At 44.6% G+C, this 22,089-nt stretch overlaps 1 protein-coding gene across 5 annotated transcripts in view; it reads right to left on the reverse strand.

Moving 5' to 3' along the window:
• Nucleotides 1-3,530: 3,530 nt before the first annotated feature.
• LOC139057231 (sortilin-related receptor-like) overlaps nucleotides 3,531-22,089 on the reverse strand; it is an 84,569-nt gene continuing 66,010 nt past the window's right edge. For 4 of the 5 annotated variants that reach the window (XM_070535086.1, XM_070535088.1, XM_070535087.1 and 1 more), the window contains 5 exons: nucleotides 17,542-17,574; nucleotides 14,777-14,809; nucleotides 13,637-13,756; nucleotides 11,968-12,165; nucleotides 3,531-3,800 (listed from right to left, as the gene is read on the reverse strand). In XM_070535086.1, the coding sequence (XP_070391187.1) occupies nucleotides 12,020-12,165; nucleotides 13,637-13,756; nucleotides 14,777-14,809; nucleotides 17,542-17,574 (332 nt within the window). In that variant the 3' untranslated portion in view covers nucleotides 3,531-3,800; nucleotides 11,968-12,019. Of the gene's footprint in view, nucleotides 3,801-11,967; nucleotides 12,166-13,636; nucleotides 13,757-14,776; nucleotides 14,810-17,541; nucleotides 17,575-22,089 lie in introns of those variants that run through there. The other variant, XM_070535089.1, reaches the window with a different exon arrangement.

Here is a 22,089-nt window from a genome sequence, read left to right on the forward strand (position 1 = left end):
GTACGTTTCCGCTACATTTCTTCTGCGCTTTCCGCACACGCAGAGTCATCTTGCGGCAAAAAGAGAAGACCACCTCCTCTCAATGTACGGTGCTGCCCCGACAGGTGGCGCGCCACGCGCGCATTGGGGCTGTGCGGGGACCGGTGCGAGGCGCGTCACGGCCCCGACTCTCCCCTGACGATGCTTCGCCGTGCTCTCTCACGGGTTGCAGAATCAAGCGTCCTTCCTTTCTTTAGATCACTATATATCTCTCTCTGCCCGTGCCGATCACGACGTTTGGCTGGCGTTCCCCCTCCGAGACACCGAGTTCTTTGGTTCGTTCCGCTTGCTCAGGCGCACGTTTCGTTGCCGCGTCTAGGTGGCTTTGGCCGAACGCTGCGTTGCTCGACGCTCACCGCGTGATTGGTGGGTGCAAAGTCCGATGCGGAGCGCCTCGTAAATGATCGCTGCGCCGTAGCGCATTGTGTTACACCCCTTGGCGGGTCGACGGGAACGCTGTCCCGTTCCACTCTTGAAGGCGAAGCTTAAGCGTCCTCCAATTTTATGCGAAGCATATTACGAGGGCTCAACCCAGCTCCTGAGGCGCGGCGGTGTCGCCTTGAAACCACGTGACACCGTGACGTCACGACAGAGGAGAAGTGGCTTTGGCTCAACTCTTGCAAGATGGGCTGGGTGGGAATCGAACCAGGGTCTCCGGAGTGTGAGACGGAGACGCTACCACTGAGCCACGAGTACGATGCTTCAAAGCGGTACAAAAGCGCCTCTAGTGAATGCGGTGTTGCCTTAGAAACGAGCTGTTTCTAAGGCTCAGGCGTGCGTCGCTTGCTCAGGCGCACATTTCGTTGCCGCGCCGAACGCTGCGTTGCTCGACGCTCACCGCGTCCAATGCGGGGCGTCCAAGGCGAAGCAGAGTAACGCATGAGTTGTTTCTTCGTCTAGCCGAACCCAATATAGCCAAGCAACAGCAGTTCACCAAGCTAAACAGTGGTTCAACAACTAAAATAAAGGCTAGTATGCTTCGCATCCTGGGCTTAACCTTACCTAAGCCACAGCCATTTTTTTTTCATCCACTGTCGATTCCATTAAGTTATAGTTTCTATTTTACATAAGTAAATAGAAGTAATTTCCCCTGTGTTGTCCTTGGTGTCATTATATATATATATATATATATCGTAAGAACTCAGCAATGACGCTAAAGACACCATAAGGGAAATTATTTGAAGTTCTTAATTGAATTGAAGAAATGAGAAATACATAAATTAATGTGGCTGAAAAAACCAACTGACCGTAGGCAGGATACGAACCCAAGTCCTCGCATTACCCGTGCGATGCTCTTGCCAATTGATCTACCTCGGCGCCGCTTTCACGTCCACTTTCTAGGGCATCTATGTGTATCTGCGAGACCTAACTGTGGCAGTGTTAGCCAGCGCCATCACTCATAGCCTTCGCGGTGGTTGTGGAAACGGCTTTCTGCCACAGGCGTCACATCTAGGTTAACATTTTTTCGATGAAAGCAACTGATCAATAAACCCCTACATACTACCTGAATGCCTTAATGCTGCCGGATTTGAGACCCTAGCTACGTAATGAACGAGAAGAAATCTTAATCTTAATGAACGAGAAGAAGAAATCTTAAGCTGGTTGCAATGCCCGTGGCCTTAGCACGCACTCGACAACCATTTTCTATTCTCTACATTTTACAGTACCACTTATTGAGGGTTTTGGGAGGTTATATTTCACGACAGCATAAGCCCGCATAATTGTGGACCGACACTTTGCGTTTGCAAACGTGACCATGCTAATTCATGGCTTTCATCCGGACTGAGAGGCCCCGCTTGCACCAGCCGTAAAATTAGAGGCGCCCTTTTTTTGCACTATATAATGTAGCTTAACCTTGCTGTCACGAGCTGCAACGCAGAAGGCGTTGTTTCCGTTATAAAAATGTATTTCGCTTTCCCACACTGGAAAAGTACTCCAGCAAAGTATGCCTAAACAAAACTGTTTGTTGGCGTAGTTTGTGTTTGCTCAAGGACACTCTTTTTTTACCACAAATTAAAACACACAAGAATTTGTGGCAAAAAGGAGCCTCTTCTTCAGCAAACACCTACTAGGCCAACAAACAGTTGTATTTCGCTAGAACAGCAGCTTGGGCTTGTTGGTTTTTCATACTGGTGTCGACAGCGCAAAACGTAGACGGGACACGAGACGAGATGACGACACCACAAGCGCCCGTGTTGTCGTCCATGTTCCTTCTGTCTGAGTGTGCCTTAGTTTGCGGCAAAGACACATGCATAACCAAGCGGGGCATTTTGGCTTTGAGTTCATAAGAACACTCGTGCGCACACGTTATAAGACGCATACTATAAGTAGTCGCAAGTTATCTTTGACTTTGCTTTTAGATACGATAAGCTAGTGGTAAGTCCTTGAAAGTATACAAGCGAAGCTGTTCCGTGCAACTATGGCCAAACTCTCTTGAATTTGGAAACACTCTCTTGAATTTGGAATTCGCCGCAGTGAAACCCGGAGGAGGTGGCAACTCACGCTTCTGCCGCTTGGATGCAGACTCGAACGACCTAGCTTGACGCTTACGAGCGGCCTCCAGCGCGCCATCTTCAACGGTAGCTTGCGCTCGACGCCGATGATTAGCTTAGCGTGGACAGCTGGGCTAGTTGGGACAACAAGCCGGCGCTCTTGTTCTCCCTCTCCACTCGTCAGTGTTCATTTGTGCGCTGGAACGGTGTTTCATAATACCGACGATTACACTCTCGCATCTGCTCTCGCTGACGTTCTTCGGAGGAAAAGTCACTGGCCGCATTCTCCGCTTTCGCACGGGCACGTTGTCGTTGGTTATAGTCGCCCCTCTGTTGTCGACGCCTTTCCTAGTACTCGGCTTGTTCTTCGGAAGACCACGCACCAAAGCGTGGTCTTCCCATTTTTTTTTGTTCATTTTTGTCGGAGTTGCAACTGTTGAAATGGTCTACCTCTGCAATGCACAGTCGGGTTCTAACACACCGCGGCGACTACCGCTGCACACACCTCCGTGTTTTCCAGCCATGACTGCCGTGCCGTTGTATTGAAGGCAAACGACAGCAGACGCAACTGGCAGCTAAAGCGGCCAACGCGGTTGCACCCCCACCCCCCCTGCGCAGGAGCGGCGCGCGGTAAAATCACGTGTCCTTTTATTCATCTGCGCCGTACTATCGTTCGTTATCTGTTTTTGTTCACTTTACTGACGTTAGCCAGCCCAGATACCCCCTTTTGCCTCCTACGAAACCACGCATATGGCTCATTCATACAGGCCCGTCAGGTAAACAGCTTTGCTGTAAAATATGCACTCAATCACGGAAGCTTAAGTATATGTTTCACTACCGGAGCACCGGCGTCAGGGCACAAAAGCTTCACTCGGTGATTAATCGACAAAATTTCTCGTTTGCTTACAACGCAAAAACAAGTGCATCATCTTTGCTATGAGAAACTCCGGACGTCGTCGCCATTGCCAATGGCGAATGGTCTTCAAAAAAAAAGGAAAATTGTAAACATGCAAAAGAATTTAATATATCCACCTAATGAATCAAATATCTCGAAAGCACGCGCAGACAGTCAGTAAAACTATGGTTCAACGAAACATTATGTTTATGACGATAGCCAACAACTTCATCGATTAGAACGGTCTCGTTTTCACCGCCTGTCACACATTTCAGTTCATTGCAGTCGTAAGCGTTGTGAGGATCAAGGACAGGGTGCGCTTCCAGTGGCAGAGCCGGAATGTCAAGTGGTGGTGCCGCAGCGGGGATCTGAAACTGACAGAACACAAGCACTAAATTAAGGTGACACCAAATTCACACGCAACCAAGCTTTTAAAAGCAGCACGTCTGCGCGCTGTTAGCAACACCGAGCACTGAAAGTCGTTTTTCATCCATGCCACTGACTTATTTTATAGGTTCTTAGGTCTACTAGCAGGAAGCAGAGCTCGGAAAAATGAGTATAATGCTCACAAGTCATAGCAGTAACACGCTTGTGTGTGATAACGGTGTTATTACGAAATGTCACGCAGAGTACAAGTTGTGAACTAAAGCGTTGACGCGGGATAGCTCATGTATGGCAATAGTCTAAAGAGCACGAAATGACGAGACAAGTAAGCGCACGGGCTACAAAGCGACTACCTGCGCTGAACTTAGCAGCACGCAATGATCGTTACAGTCGCAGGTCATCGTTTTGTCGTTCGTGCTCTTGCTTGTCCCGTCTTTTCGCACTGTGTAGACTTCGACCACTTGCGGGCTAGTTGTCTCGGTATACTGAAGCAGCAGCCTGTGAAAAATAACAATCACAAGAACGTAAAACGTAAACAGAAGGCGATTGTAGACTAGACAGATATGATATCTTTCATTATTACAGCGAAGCTGTATATAGCTAGCCGATTCGACAGTCCGTCCGTCCGTCTGTAGGTCGCCTTTACGCTGAAAACACCTCCGGCGCAACCCCATGAGCATGTGCGAAAGAACAAAAAGAAAAAGAGGCGCGCGATTAGCAAACCCTACACAGATAGCACAAGGCCTGTTTGCCCCGATCCATGACGGCACGCTACCTGGCCCGAAATTTCCATTCACAAAGTTGGCGTGATGAAAGCGGTGAGGTCAAAATCACTGTCGCCTACTCGGGAGCATCCCCATTCTATGGCAGTCGGGTCAGGTACCATGACGCCATGAATTTGCGTGAAAAACCTTTTGCTAACTAGGTAGGTGTCGGATTAGCTGCGCCAGTAGTGACGTCGTTGCTCTCCGTCTTCGCCGAGCGCGCGCGCAGCAGTTTCTCTCTGGCTCCGAAATGACTCGGCCACGCGTCATACGTGCTCCTGAGGAGCAGGCAGCTTTCGATCAGCAATGCCGCGAGCAGAACCGGGAACGAGCTCGTCTACGCCGTGCCAATGCTGCAGCCCGGGCACAAAAGCAGGCTCGTGCAGCCGGGCGCAAGCAGTAACTGTATACCGGGGATTCGGCAGCCTATCAAGCCGTCGTTAAATGAACCATCAAAATTAACCTAGTGAAAAACACCGGGGCTACACGTTTCAGCTGCGCTGGTTAACCAGCTCTATGGCGTGCTTGGACGGTGATTTCTTTTTGTGTTTGTTCAGTGGCCGTGAATCCATTTCTCATACTCGAGTCCATTGCCCTTCTCGTAATATTTCTTAGTCACCATCATAACAAGCTGGAACACACCCGTAATTATTTATTTCATTTGTAATGTAGGAATTATAAGCTACAGAAAGCGCGCGAAAAAGCAACCTGCTGTCGGTGAGAGCCGAACCCAGAGATCATCTGAATTACGCGTGCGATGGTCTTAATTCAGCTATGGTGGTGGCTACACCTACGTTCCCATTCTTGGGGATTTATGAGTGTACAAGATCTGTACAAGTCACAAGATGTCTACAAAACCTGCCCGCCCCTAAAGTAACGCCATCGGCATTCTACATGACGGCATCGGTCAAAAGGTTATGGCAATCCCGCCGCCATACACGTGATCAGCGTTCGCTGACACTCACAGTGGCAATCTTGTACGCATAGGGAAATACCCAACGATGCGGACTCGAAAACAGCCGTCGTGGAGAATGCGCGTTCGGTTACCCCAGCGGTAAGTTTCTTTACAGTGGAGCTTTCATTAGCTATTTCTTTTCCTTTCTTCTTCTTTTTTTTGCTGTAACACGTTGATTTGGGCGAGTTCGTTCATCTTGACAGTGTTCTTAAAACAGCACTATGGACGAGCTTGAAAAGAATAACAACAGCGCCCGTACTGCCATTTATGTAATTTTTTTTTCGCCCTTGTCCATAGCGCTTGCTTTAGAAACACTGTCCCGTTCGTCGTCGATTTATATATAAACTACTTTGGGCGCTGATTATGTGCCCAAATAGAACTCTTGCTGCTGTCTGGCTTAGTGGATAAGTTGGGTCACTGGGTATGTGCAACTGGGTACGTGCGCATTCTTGGCTAATCCTCCGGAGTGGATATGCCAATGTGACACAGCGGATGTGTACCTGAAATGTATTAGATATGTATTGTAACTATCTGTCCATACACCTCTCATCAGCATTCTTGCCTCGACAAGTACAATACTCGTACATCGTCTTTGTCGTCGTGATGCAGACATTTGTAGGCGATGAAGCTAACAACCTTCACGTCATTGAGACTCCTACATTGCTTTGCATCTACGTCTCTTCTACAGTGAAGCTGTACACATCTGCCCACCAATGCATCTATCGTATCCGTGGGCAAAAATATGAGCCGATCATGGGGGTGGTACAAAACCGGGCCGACCAAGTGAAGCAGGCGTCAACAATTCATCCCTAATAATAATAAAAATCAGGAATATTAATTTAATAAAAACTCAAGATATATTGTTTCAAGTCTATGGGTATACTGGAGCTGTTTACTCTGCCACATCTGGAGCTATACTGCAACATCACATGGACTCACGAGCAGGACGTAATGCCGTATATGCCAAGGGCAAAATATATGTACAACCGTACACTCTTGACTCGCAAGAGGACAATGCCACCGACTGTGGGGATCGCTGTGCCGTACAAACGAAAGACGGAGTTGTGATATCCACTGTATATATATATATATCTCCAGGCACACCAAAGTGCGGTATCGAGTTCCCAACTACGCGCTTTGCATGGGTTAGTCATGATGACAGTACCCGTGTGGTCTGCCGTTCACTTTAACATTACAAGCATTAAAAACAAACGCGACCAAGTTGATCATTTCTTCTACTTCGTTAACAACTGAATTTCATGCATTAGTATTAACTGAGACTTGGTTGTTCACCCATGAGGACTGTCTTCTTTTGCATAATTACGCATATAATGGACCAATGCGGCCCAATGGAATGGGTGGAGGCCTTGCTGTATATGTTAAAAGCTGCTACTAGCGTTCTGTTTTGGACGCCTACTCAATTATGAGTCCCAATGTTGAATGTTTAACAGTACCATTGCCTAACGTAGTCATCGCGGAAAATTATAGGCCACCAATTAGAAATAAGCGATACATCTTTTTTTATTGAAAACTTTTTTTTAAATTTGAATTCCACCTATCTTTCACTTGTACTTATGAGAGGCGTTAATTAAAATATACTGTCGGATGACGAGAATACTAGAGAAGTTAACAGCATCGTTTCCTCTTAAGTGTGTTCAAAATGCATTACTCTACTGAATAGAATTACGATTAATACTGCTGCCCTCTTAGACGTTTGCGTGACAAGCGTTGTACCATCCGATATTGAACCTGGCTTAGCGATTTCTGACATCAGCGATCATATTCCAATTTTTTGCTTCATCTACAAAGTGCACAAACCTAAACGTACTGCTGTTACGCTGAAAATTACCGATGAAACTATGAAGAAGTTTGAATACTTCGTTGAGAATATAAATTGGCATAACGTTTATGACATAGGTGACACATGACATAGGTGTAGTCAGAATTTATCAGCAAGATTTTAGACCTTTATAATAACGCTTTTCCTCTAGTTCAAAGAAATTTAAACAGAAATAAATTCAGGAAGCACTGAATAAACAGATATACAAGAAAAATATCTGCACAAGTAACAATATGTGCCACTCTTTCATCGACAGTCGAGGCTTTATTGACTTAAAGGAATATAAAAATACTGAAATAAACTGAATAAGGAATTAAAAGCTGCAAATGCAAATTATTTTACCGAGCGCGTTATAGGAACCCAAACCACCGTATTAAGGTGTGGCGAGAAGTTACTAACCTAACTAAAAAAAAAAGTTAATAACACGCTGACGAAAATCAGTACGCCGGATGGAAAACTGTCGGGTTTTAATTTAGGGTGTGCTTTTAATGAGTACTTTATCGATGTTCGTAAACCGCTCAGTGATGTACCTGAAGCTGAAACTGTATTTGATAACCTTATCACTTCCCTATACAGGTCTGCTTTTCTTTCGCCCACTTCCTCTGAAGCCATTCTAATCATCAACTTTAAAAAATCATGTGTCTGCGGGCACTGACGGCATAAGATCTGTTCCCATCAAACGTGTCACGCCTTTTATATGTGACGTTTTGTCTGACCTTGCAAACTTGATGTTTACAACTGGCGTGTTTCCCGATGACGTAAAAATAGCTAAAGTATGTACAAAGGTGGTAATCGAAGGGAAATGTCAAACTTACGCCCTATTTCCGTGTCGTCTAATATTTTCTAAAGTGTTCGAGAATGTCAATGATTGCAGGATTTAGTGTTTTTTCGCTAAACATAACCTGATATCTGTTTGCCAGTTTGGCTTCCTGAAAAAAAAAAATGTATAGAGCAAGTGCTACTTATTCTTAAGGATAAATTATTGAAAACAAAGAACACAAGCAATACGCTCTAGGTTTACTCCTCTACGCTCTAGATTGTTATGCGTACATAATCTCTGATATTCTCTTACACAAGTTCAATAATTATGGCTTACGTGGTGTTACACTAAACCTATTACAGAATTATTTATTTAAGAGGACGCAATATGTACGAGTGAATGATGTCTGTTCTGACCGACTATCAGTTCTAGAGTTCCCCAGGGATCCATATTGGGCCGCTATTGTCTTTAATGTATATTAATGACATTACCAAACTATACTAGGCGCTCATGACATGATTATGTATGCTAATGATACAAACACTTTACACAACCAAATCTGTAATGCTGGCAGAGTGTATCGTAAATCGGTGCTTAGATAATTTACAATCCTTGCTACAACACAATAAGCTTTCCTTAACTTTACCTAAAACAAGTTACATAATTTTTAGGCCCATCAATACTGCCGATTTATAATACATGAGGCTGACTTTATTAATTTTTTAGCGTATGGTTCCACCAAAGGCTTTCCTGGAACACACACATATCAACATTGACATCTGAAATAAGTAAATGTGTTGGCAGTCTCTGCAGTGTAGGTAATTCGCGCCTGTGTGGCTGAGACTTCCAATATATTATGCACCAATATACTCAAAATTAGTACGGATAACCAATACTACTATTAACTATTAGAAACAGCTGCTACTTCAGAAGAGAGCCTTGCAGTACATCCATGATTACTACGGCAGACAGAAAGATTTCTGCACGTTGCCGTTATTTACCAGGTATGATTTGGTTAAAGCGAATGAGGCTTACTATTTTCGTTTGCTGCAATATATTAAAGATAAGAAATTACACATTCAGAAGAATCTGCTTTTAATGACACACAACATTATTGTACAGAAATTCACCAGGTCCCTAAAACACGTACTAACTGAGGCAAACAAAAATTATATTTTCAGGCAATTGCAAATCTTAATCAGGTGACCACAAATGTTAATTTTGGCGGGTTTCTGAGTGTATTTAAAACACGCTAAGCAATATTTAATTGATATTACATATCATTACCATTATTATAAACTAAGCAATATCATTACCGAATGATGAAAATAAATATATTAACCCACATCTAACCCTGTGTGAAGTGCTACAGCTTCGCTGGTAATCCACCTTCACAGAGTTTAATGGCTGCTAAATTTTTTCGCCTACTTTCATTTTACTTTGCCTCAACATTTCTATAGTTTAATTTAGGGATGTGCGAATATTCGAAAGTTCGAATACGAATCGAATATTTTCTTTATTCGAAGCTTATTCGATTCGAGAAATGCATATTCGTAAATTCCCGAATATTCGAGGATGGCCGAATAATGGTCGAAACGGCGAATATTTGGACAGACTGTGAATACTTTAGCAATTAACGAATTATATGCTTGCTCCACATTCTCCTAAGAACATGTTTATTCACTGAGAGCTTCACATGATCCGCTCATTATCTGTATGCTCTGCATCAAGATGGCAAATTGGGCCAGTTGGTTGGGATTCATAGTAAGGTTCGTTACAGCGCAACACAAAACAAGGACAAAAGAAGGTACCAAACGGCGACACAGCGTTACAGCACTGTGATCTTAAGTGCTGTAACGAACCTTACTATGAATGTGTACGCTCTGTTTCTGTCTATCTGCATCAGGCCCGTGAGACATGATCAGTTTCGATTTTTTTTTACCAAGCTTTATTCCAGGGCTCTTTTATAATAATATATGATGTACTTTCGGGCTTTGTAAGTATGCGCAATAAAATATGCACATAGAAAATGTTACCTGGACAAATGTCACAGTGCATAGAGAGCCCTTACTTTGTGAACATGTTGAGCAGTCAATTTTCCTTCGCGATAATCTGTAACAAGCGTTTACCTGACAGAGCATTACCTGACATTACCTGAGTGCATTACCTATAATGAGTGCCTCTTTAACCTGAAGCAACCTCCTAAAATGCAATATTATTTTTAAAAAGGTAATAAAGCTATTGTTACCTCGTTTTGCAAATTTTTAATACTACACATATATTCGATATTCGATTCGATATTCGAAGACAGTTTTTCGCCTTATTCGTATTCGATTCGTATTCAAAAATTTCAATATTCGCACACCCCTAGTTTAATTAAAAAAACAGTGTCCCCATTGCTTTCCTTGCCTGGCTTCATATGGTTGTGACGTAAGTGCGTACTTACACCAAACCCCTGGGGAAAATAGGAGACGCAAGAGACAAAATAAGGTTCGCTTTAAATGATGCAGTTTCGACAGATGTATCGGAGCTCTTCTGCAAACTTTCAATTGAGGAGTCAGCATCTCGCGTGCGAAAGACGCGACTTGAGATAAGATACGTTATTCTTAGAATTATCACTTTTAAAGATACGAGCCCCCAGGGCGCGACCATTGGAGCGCGTGCGCTCATCGGCTAAGCCATCCGAAACTCGCGCGGCGCCAGATGTGCGTGGAAGGGGCACACTTTCCGATAGCTCTGTATACCCTTCACGCCGCTCAGCTGTCGAATGTATTGAAAGGATAAGCGACAGAAAACGTCACGAATTTAAGGAATGCCCTTCGTTTTATAGTGAACGCTATGCCACTCGAAAAGCATCGAGTCATTCGCTTCGGAGCACGGTCGATACTTTGGCAGTTCTCTCCTCTTTTTTTTTTTTTTTTCTTGCCTTCCGAAAGAGAAGGGACGAAAATCGTCCGCAGGCACATCGTGCCCTAGCTTCAACTACAGAGTGTATGATTTTTTCGAGCTGGAATACCCAGATGCGCTATCGAGAGTATTTCGCTTCAACCAGATGGCTCTTGCGCATCTATCAAAAGCGTTAGAAAATTGCTCTCGCATCTCGTTCCGATCACCTGCGCTTGAAGATATCTGCTAAAATGCAAGCATCATTTTTACATCTTCTAAGTATCTATATAGCGCGCTTTTCTAAACAGCTATGGGGCAGTAAATACGGTTTCCATAATGGAGAACTGCAGTGCCGCAAGCTGCGAAGGAAAACACTTCTGCAGCAACTTTGAAACATCTTCATTTATTCAACCACAAGCTCATGTTTTTGCTAGAAGCTGGTTCACATAAGGACTGGGTACTACCCGTATGTGTTAAATAAATATGCGGAAGACTTCACGCCGTTTTACTTTTCTCGGTCACAGCATGCTCTTGTGGCTAACGTATTCTTTTACTGAACTATAGCCCAACCAATTCCATACGCCATTCCTCATTTAAGCAAAATTTGAAACAACGTGTTCGCCTTTCTTTCTGGTCATGAGGAGTACATACCTAGAAAACATAATGAAGTATAATTTGTGAAAATTCACACATTAATTTATTGGTAACTGCTTTGTTGAACTAGCTACGACTGGAAACTGGCGCCAGCTTATCAAAAATGCCTCTATGGGCTTTGAGTTAGGTTTTCCACCGCGTAGGCCAGATTTTTTGGGCACCAAACCTAGCGTATCAAAAATTACACGATAGGTCTTGTGGTGTTCACTTTAGGGAACGTTTACTCGCAATGCTCGGAGGCTCGAGCGGAGCTCTATTGCGGCATTCCTGCGCCAATCGGCTCGGGTTCCGCACGTACTCGAGCCGCAGTCCTCCGGCGTGCCGGATTCCTGGCCAGAGCCGCGCGCTCGCTACCGGCTCCCGCCCGCGCCACCGACCGGGCAGTTCTTCTCGTCCGACGCGTCCTCGCAGTCGACGTCGCCGTCGCAACGGAACAGTCGCTTGATGCAGCTCTTGTCCGACTCACACTGGAAGTGCGTCGGCGGGCACTGCTTCACTGCGACGGGCCAGGACACCGCAGCAGGGACAAAGGAAAACACATGGAGCAAGAGAAAGACAACGATCTTTTCCGCCTCACAAGTCTCAAAGGAAAACTAAGGAGTCATTGATAAATCATGCAAACGTTAACGTCGCATTTCTTTTACGTGATGGTATCAGTCTGGTGCTGGCAATGTGCAATCAACAATTATTAAATCATTTGATCCCGGCCGCGCAGGTCGCATTTCCATGTGGCGAGACTCAAAACACACTCGTGCATTTAGATTTAGGTGCACGTTAAGGAAATACATGTGGTCAGAATTAGTCTCAAGTCTCCCACTACGGTGCGCCTCATCATCAGATCGTGGTTTCGGCACGAATACTGAGGAATATAATCAACTTTTTTTACTGATTCAATAAAGCCTGCTTCGTCGTTCAAAAGCGGCCTGCCGTCGCTGCGTTTCCCAGGCGGATAATTGGGCATTTATATTTAGACTGTAGGCAAATAAAGCACACAGGCTTAATTCGCAAAGCTTCCCGTTCGCAAGCGCCGATTGCCGTTGGTCAGACGCCTTCGCTAATAAAAGATGCATCCATCATCGCGATTGGCTGGTGTCTGCTTTCAAAAGCACTTTTAGCGTAAGAAGTTTTTGCGAACATGGGCACACTTCCATAGGCTCCGTTCGTGATTACCATTAGTCGCTGAGGTCGTACCATTAACACGCCGATCGCTATCATGAATTGCAAGTGCCCGAACGCTAGCCAAACACAAAATTACTTTGTTTTGAGAGCACGGGCCCAAGCGTCGCATTTAAATAAATTTTTATTACGCTGTATAATTCTTCCTAAAATCACATCCCAGCAAATTGTAGCTCTACACATAAATTTTCGCGGGTACATTGCTTCACTTTTAGCCGGCGACCATTATCCACCAGATTATCACTGTTATCACGGTATCGCTCGGTGAAAGACGTGGTTACGGAAGTTTTTTTGTTGTTTCCGATTGCCACAGTGTCCTGCCTAATCATATAGCACGCGTGACACCGATACTGTTGCACTACATTCTCGAACACGAGCAATTACTCTTAAACTGACCGTGATACGTGTATAAAGAGCGGACGGACTTTCCCTGTGGATTCAGATACGACGATTGTGCCGCCGCTGTCCTTGTGCATTGAGCGTTGCTCGCCTCTATGGGCCACAAGTCCGCCCAAGAAAGAGTTAAATTCATAACTCACGCTTTTGGCAGCGTTTAATTCCAATTTAATGGAATATCAAATTGCCCAGTCCTCAGCACTAGTGGTTTAATTCTTGACCGTGACAATATTGTTAGCGAAGGTGGCCATGCCAACGGCCTTATAGCTCTAACATGCAGAAACATTTCAGATCTCGGCCCCAGATTCCTTTCACCGAGCGATCCGCACATTCGGGAACAATCATCTACGCGTTGCACTCTGTCAGCTTTGTGAAAAACACCGCCGAGCGCCCACCGCAGTTCTTTTCGTCCGAGCCATCGTTGCAGTCGTCCTCGTCGTCGCACACCAAGATGTTCATGATGCACTTTCCGCCCGTCTTGCATCTGAAGTAGTCCGCGGGGCAGTCCGGGAATTCTGGGAAACGTTCGAGAGACATTACAATAAAGAAAATCAAAGAAAGGCTCGAAACTTAAATGGCATTAAGAAAACGCCTCACCTCGCACCACTTATCAAGTGGAAGGGGCGTTTCCTTTCCAACCAGCGCGCTGGTGTTCATGAAGCATGTTGCATTTAAAATATCGAGTTTCACGACTGTTCGAAGCGTTCTTTTTTATTTATTTATTTATACGTCATATTTCTGTAACAAGCATGCTCGTATTGGAATACATAGCATAAAAACTAAGCATGGGGGGATTTAAAACTCTCCAAATCCAAGATGTAAGCTGATAACGCTAAGCTTTGCACTGCGTCAATTAAAGCGTCCAAATACTGGAAAGCAATGTAATAAACATATCGTGAAATAAGCCAATAAATGTAAAGAGGAGGATTTTGCTAAATTGCAAAAATATTTAGCAATTTCTTGTAAGCCTTGAACTAGTATGCGCATTTTTTTAGACATTCTCATAGGCGCATTTTACAGAATACTTCTACAAAAGTTTGTCGAATAAATTACAGAAGTTTAGGGAGAATAGTTATATAGTTATACGTTTGATGCTGCAATTACCTGAAAGTTATCAATTTGTGGCAATTTTTGTATGAACTATCAGGGCGTGTTCAACGAAAGCGTTTCCGCCCTGTACACACATTTCACTATTTGGCTTATTTTAATATTTATAGCAGAGCTGCTAGGTTGACGGTGGCTTGTTAGGCGCGCTATTTGATGGTTTTTCTGTTTTTTTTTTTCCTTTACTCATTAGTTCAATGTAATCAACTTTCCCTGCAGATTATTAGTACGTGGCTTATATGAGGTGTCCTTCCAATTATGTGTGATCATGGGCCCGCATGCGCTTGCTTAGGCTATTGGCCCGACGGCTTTCTGCTGTGCTGTTATGATCAAATAAAATGAAACTAATAGAAATTTCAGTTCACCTCGTGGTGAAGCTTCCTCTTAATGCTTGTATGATAATCAACAAATTATGATAGATGGACACTTACTCAGGCGGTCCTCTTCGGGAACAGAGAGACCCTCTGCAGTTTGAAGAAAGAAAAAAAATAATGCCATCAAGTCAGCCTTGATTACCTCACGCCACGACAAGGTGCTTTTCGTCTGTTTGTTTTTATCGGTAATACTTATAGCTTATAAATTTTAGAATTGTTTATAGGTTATAGGTTCATCAATTGCGGAAGACATGTCACAAACAAATTAGGACGCGCTAGTTGTCACAAATCATCCCGCGTATCCTTAAACAGCTGGCGATCACAGAATTTCTAGAAAGAGTGCTTTCTAGGTCCATCTATGATGTCAGTTCATAATTTATGAGAAACTTGCTTATCTCTAAGTCATTTCCTTCCCTGTCACTCCATTGCGCGTCGCTCCGCGTTAGGAAGCACCGAATGCGGCCCATCTGTTGCACTGGCAACGTGACTAGGTTATTTGCTTCCCGACCTATGTTCCCGCAGTTTAATACTACATTGGTTGTCAGGCTACCATGGTGTTATATATTTAGCTAACAAACTTGACTTAAGTCCACGTAATGGCATGGGTGGTACTTAAAGAAATGTGCGTTAGTGAAATACATGCTTTATCGTTGCAGGCTTACCCCGTGGTCGGCAAACACTTCGGCATGATGACAATAAAGAAAGAGAGATGGAAAGAGATAGAGAAACTACGAACAACGCGAAATGCAGGTGGAGAAGAGAAGGATGTAGGTTTGTCAGACACGTGATTTGTCACAGGTGTTTAGAAGGCCCCACCCTCATCGACAGAAAGGGTTAAGCTATACTGTATATGCCGAAGCTGTGAGTGCACGTGGCTGCCCGCGTTGGCAGTGAAACAAACAAACCGCAGGACAGGCGAGCGCTGCTGGGCGCAACTTCTTACACGAGAGCTGGGAGCCTTTGGCGACGAGCAGGCTGGCCTTTTCAGTTTACCAACAGGCTGCACCTGCATGACTCACGTTGCCGCTTGTTGGCCGCTCATCCCACTTCAGTTTTCCCGACATCGTTTGTTCACTTCCTATTCTTCTCTCTCACAAACACTTTATGAACACCTAGAGACATTCAGGATGTATTTGGTAACGACGTTGTCTTTCTGGATAACCAACGACCTGAATTTAGAACTTGGCAAGGGATGGCAGCTAATAGAAGGAGACGAAATTGAGAAAGAAACAACTCGGTGCACTCTGTCCCGTCATCCTTCGTGTCCCTTAACGCACATTGTGACATTCGTCATGTCCCACCGGCCACACTGGAAATAACTTTTTGCTCACCACTCATCCTTTGGTTAACAATCTCACCACTCGTTCCACAGAAAAATAGAAAAGTTCTCCAAGTTCCCATTGGCCGACTCAACTTTGCTAAAGAAAACCGGGGCGAGTAAAACACACAACAACGCTATTCTTCTCGTCTATGGGCTTCAACACGCCGACTGAGATATAGCGACTCATAAATAACGTGGGTGAAGTACCTAGTGAACACGTTCCTCGCGGTAGAAAAGAATCAGCTTTCCACTACAACTAGGGGAATACTGTTGAGTTGTAATTGCCAAAAACGTTCGTTCCAATCCTCCAGTACGATTTGTTGCCGCTTGCCCTAGGTTTACTCACTCGCCAAGGAAACTAAGAAACCCTTTCAGGCACAGTGACCACGCGCAATATCAATGAAACAACCGCGAACGCCTGGCGACAAACAAGTTTACGGCAATGCGAGCCGCCGCACGATTGCATAAGCACATTACCAATGCACGCGCGGATGTTAGCACTGAAGTAAACGCAACGCGGCTATCACACTTTAAACTTCTTGCACAACTTCCGCGAGACCCATTGAAATGCGCAGATCACAGCTCCTTTTCTCACTGAAAAACGACCCCTTTGCGCAGGCTTTTAGTCCGCAGAAAAGCTAGCGTTACCCGTACAAAGCCGCGTGCCGGGTATTGCAGCATCGAAATGCGGAAAGCTTTTAGAGTCGATTACAAAAGCGCTGCGAAGTTGATCCGCGCAGAACTGGCCTCTGTATTGCACTCTTTCTCTTCGATTCGTTGTTCTTACTTCGCTAAGTTCCTGGGAAGTCAAAGAAAGTGCCTCTTGGTGTTTTCACCGCGATTTTTCTGCAAGTGGCGTTATTTCATCGATACGTCGACTTTAAGCGCGCATAGTTATTCTTCCTTCCGCGCTTCATTTATTTGCTGCATAGTCTGTTAATTCACAGTGCTCGACGTGCCAGTTGTACAGCTACAGCTTCCGCATCGAAACAGAAGCTGGCAGCTAGTTTGTTTATATTTAGCAATACGGAACAATACTTTTCAGATTGAATAAGGCCGTGCAATAGGCTTACTGAAATTCACTTACAAATAATATTAACACGACCTGACAAACAGTTCCCATGAAAAGAAACTTTTTCGTTCACAAGTAAGGAGATAAAGTGGAAGAAAGCAGCGCTGACAAATACCGAAAATGCTTTTAAGACGTGGAAGTGCACAAAGCGTGAACTACAGACCAGGCAGTCGTCATTTTCAAGAACAACGTCGGTTGTTTAAAAGAAAGCAAACCCGTTGGTGAGAAATAATAACTTGTATTTGTGCTACGCAATTAGATTTCTCTCTTCAGAATACGAAGTAGCTTGCACTCTCTTATTCAGACGATCATAGAATATTAGCGCGAAACATTTCGAGTGTATCAAATGCTACTGCCTATTCTCCAGTTCAGTTCACATTTCATAATTCTAGCAATAAAAATAAAAACAACGTTGATTGTAATGCTTACTGAAGGCATTGATTTTAGGAGTGACCCCTTTTGCTGAAAAATGGAGAGCAAGAAATATATATATATATATATATATATATATATATATATATATATATATATATATATATATATATATATATATATAGGAGAGAGAGAGGGAATAACAAAATACCGTCAATACTCGTCAGAGGGACGCAAAACACTTTCGCAGGCGTGCTTTCCCCCACATCAGTTGCACCTGTCTGTAGAACGCAGTCAGCCTCTTATCGAACTGTGCAGACTGCGGTCAGGCTCCTCCCACGAATGCACGGTACACCAATAGCACACAGACAGAAAGGACCATCTGATAAAATGACAGAAAGCTGATCAAGTTGGCAGGTACTCATGCCATGGATGGTGAGGAAACAAAGACGTGCGAAACACGGACGCTATAGTTCTTTTTTTTTTTTGCAAACCTTCATTTCCGCACCACGAGGATTATCACCTTGAGCGATAACTCCATATCATACCTTCTCGCAAGCGAGTGATCGACGCTGTGTGCATGAAGACAATTAGCTTAAATAGAAACACAGGAAAGTATACCGTACCTCCAATAGACAGAACGGCATTGTGGGGCATCGACCTGTCGCTGCACTGTTATTCGTTGTAGTTACTTAACCACAAATGATCAGCGTGGCAGTCGAGGGCAACTATTGGCTCGGTTTGCCTTAGTCAGTCAGCTTTGGCGGATATAAAGCTGTTGGGAAAGGTTGACATGGAGGGAAAGCAATGCTGGTGTGGCAGCTCACATGTTTGGTGTATAAATTGTGTTGACATCATGCTGACATTAATGGAGGCTGTTACCATGCGAGCACTAATACGTGGTACGAATCAAGTAATAAGTGTTGGCAAATCAATTCTATGGAAGCCTGCAAGGGGGAGGAAAGTACATGAAAGACCCCGTGTTGAAGAAAATCCGGCGTCCACATCCGCCGTGGGCGGCGTTGTCTGTCAGAAAAAAAATGTTGAGGAAACGTTTTCCACATTTATAGTCATTCTAAATACTACTAGACAGGTGGTGTTAAATACTGAAGGACGCTTAAGCTTCGCCTTCAAGAGTGGAACGCGACAGCGACAGCGTTCCCGTCGACCCGCCAAGGGGTGTAAGACAGTGGGCTACGGCGCAGCGACTACGCGCCCCGCATCGGACGCGGTGAGCGTCGAGCAGCGCCGCGTTCGGCGCGGCAACGAAATGTGCGCCTGAGCAAGCGACGCACGCCTGAGCCTTAGAAACAGCGCGTTTCTAAGGCAACACCGCATTCACTAGAGACGCTTTTGTACCCCTTTGAAGCATCGAACTCGTGGCTGAAAATAAAGAAAAAAAAAGAACTCGTGGCTGAGTGGTAGCACCTCCGTCTCACACTCCGGAGACCCTGGTTCGATTCCCACCCAGCCCATCTTGCAAGTTGTTTTTCATTCTTGAAGTGCCTGCTGGGATTTATCGCTCACGGCCAACGCCGACGACGCCGATGACACCGGCTTTTCTGCGACACGAGCTCCTTAACGCTGTCGCGTTAAAATCATCCCGACCCACAACCACGCAGGCCCTTCGCGTGGCGCATAGGCGTTACTGAAATAATTGAACTTGTCAAAGTAAAAAATTGGAGGACGCTTAAGCTTCGCCTTCAAGAGTGGAACGCGACAGCGCTCCCGTCGACCCGCCAAGGGGTGTGAGACAATGGGCTACGGCGCAGCGACTACGCGCCCCGCATCGGACGCGGTGAGCGTCGAGCAACGCAGCGTTCGGCGCGGCAACGAAATGTGCGCCTGAGCAAGCGACGCACGCCTGAGCCTAGAAACAGCTCGTTTCTAAGGCAACACCGCGTTCACTAGAGGCGCTTTTGTACCGCTTTGAAGCATCGAACTCGTGGCTGAGTTTGGTAGAGCAGGGGGCTGTGTGCTCTTTCTACGCAATAATATTGGTATAAATGTGGAAAATGTATTTAGTGATGATTCCGGGCGTATTATAATGTGCGATTTTATGTTTTGCAATCTCAAGTTCCGCGCTATCTGTGTTTACGCGCCGAATAGAATAGCCGAGCGCAAGGTTTTTTTTTTTTGAAAGCGTGGAATGTCACTTGAGGTGTGAGAGAACCATGGTCATGATGGGAGATTTCAACTGTGTCTGCAAAGTGGAAGACAGAGCCCGTAATCTGTCTCGTCTCGAAGGCAGTGCGCTCCTCTTGGCAGCACTCGTTGAAGAACATAATTTAGAGGATATAGGCGACGTTTTAGCCAATAATGATACACCTCGGTTCACTCATTTTCAAGGGGACAGCCATGCCAGACTGGATCGTGTCTATGTTTCTGGGGAAGCGTTGCCATTGTGCAGTGATTATGAAGTCAAACATGTTTTTTTTTAGCGACCACAGTTTGGTCCGTTTTTCGCTTGGTCCAAAGAAGCCGTCAAGCTTCAACTGGGGTCTTTGGAAATTCAATGAAAAACTGCTGCAGGACGAAATATTTATAAAAAAAATTCAAGATAGCATTCAAGAGCTGTTATCGGGTGTTCACAGTGACTGCATGGAAAGGTGGGAGTGTTTTAAGCAAGAAACAAAGTTAATAGCCATAGAAAGGTCCAGCGTTTTACACCACCAAGAAAAAAGAAATGAAATAGAATTACAAAGTGAGCTCAACTTTTATTTAAACATGGAAAGCATCCGTCCTGGTTGTTTCGCTAAAGAAATACAGCGAACGAAAGCACAGTTGGAACTTGTCGATAAGGAAAAATATCGGGGCGCAATCATTCGCGCACGCGCAGAACATCTATGGTGCGGAGAACAACCTACAAAGCGCTCGTTTTCGGATGAAAAAAGTTATGCCTCACGAAAGGAGATAAATGCGTTAACATACCGTAATGAAATAGTACGTGATAAGAAAACCATCCAACTTGCCTTTGTAGATTATTACAGCGAACTCTTAGAACATGAAACGTAATGCGAACAGGGGTTCGAAAATGATTTCTTACACCTTTTGCCAAGTCTAGATGATGAACAACGAAATAGATTAGAAATGCCAATAAGCATCAAGGAATTAGAGCAGGCTATAGATGACCTGAGCCCTGGGAAAACGCCAGGACCTGATGGACTGAGTGGATCATTCTATAAAGCTTTCAAAACAGATATAGCTGCAGCTCTTTATTACGTTATCACAGAAGCCTATGAAAAGCGGGTACTGCCACCGTCATTTCGCGAGAGTCATATTGTCCTGATACCCAAAACTACCGATCCCTCATCGCTCCTATCCGTGCGGGCCTATCGACCAATCAGCTTAACAAACTCAGACTATAAGATATACACTAAAGTTTTGGGCAGAAGGCTACAGAGTATAATAACACAATTGATAGGGCCACATCAAACATGTGGCATTAAGGGGAGGTCAAAAACTACAAACGTACACGTAGCAAGAACAGTACTTGAGCACTGTGATGACTTTTCTGGTAGGGTGGCCATGTTACAATTGGACCTAGAAAAAGCGTTCGATAGAGTGACACACACAATTCTTTTCAATGTTTTGGAGCACGTGAATGTGGGAACAATCTTAACAGAAGGGATCAGAATGTGCTATGCAGGCGTTTCCACAAAGGTAATCGTTAATGGAACACTCTCTCCCAGCATTGCCGTCAGGTCTTCCGTAAGACAGGGATGTGGATTATCGCCTCTACTGTTTGCCCTATATCTCGAGCCACTGTGTCTAAAGATAATAAAAGAGAGCCATGTCCGGGGTTTTAGGGTCGGTTACAGTGAGGTAAAACTGTTAGCACACGCGGATGACGTCGCTGTTTTTTGTGATGACAAGCAAAGTGTAAGCAATACCGTTAATGTTGTGACAAAGTATTGTAAAATGACGGGGAGTGCGATTAATTGGGGTAAGTCGATTGGGATATGGTATGGACAATGGGAACACACGCCTTCACTTTTTGAAAAAATGCAGTGGACGAATAAGCCTACCAAGTATCTTGGGGTACCTCTGCAACACCACCAGGACACCAAAGATTATTGGCAAGGAGAGGTCGCAGAAATTAAGGCGAAAACGGCAAGGCTGGGTGGGAGAGAACTATCAATATTCACAAGAGCAACAGTGTGTAATGTGTTTTTAGTGGCCAAAATATGGTATGTTTTACAAGTATTGTGCGCATCAAGAGTCAGCATACAAAGAATACACCGGCAGTTTGCCATCTTCATTTGGGGTTCCGTATGGGAGCGCTCTAGTCGCACTAATTTATTCAGAACAGTGAAAAGTGGAGGCCTAGGGTTGGTTCATCTCTTTTTAAGACAAGTCGTGTCGAGATTTTTGTTCCTACGTGATCAAAAAGATACATTCTTGTGCACAGTCCTTCAAAGACGTTTGAGCAACGCGTTGCCTCAATTCGTTGTGTCCTCCGATTAGACCACAGGACCTAGGCTCAGAGCCTTCCTGCGAGAAGTCGTATTAGCCTTTGACTTCCTACATACGCGCTTTTCATTGAATTACCTTGCATCTGTTAAACGGAAAAGACTGTACAAAGATTTACTTGATGTATCATTG

Source organism: Dermacentor albipictus, chromosome 3 (genome assembly GCF_038994185.2).
Source record: "Dermacentor albipictus isolate Rhodes 1998 colony chromosome 3, USDA_Dalb.pri_finalv2, whole genome shotgun sequence".
Lineage (NCBI taxonomy): Eukaryota > Metazoa > Arthropoda > Arachnida > Ixodida > Ixodidae > Dermacentor > Dermacentor albipictus.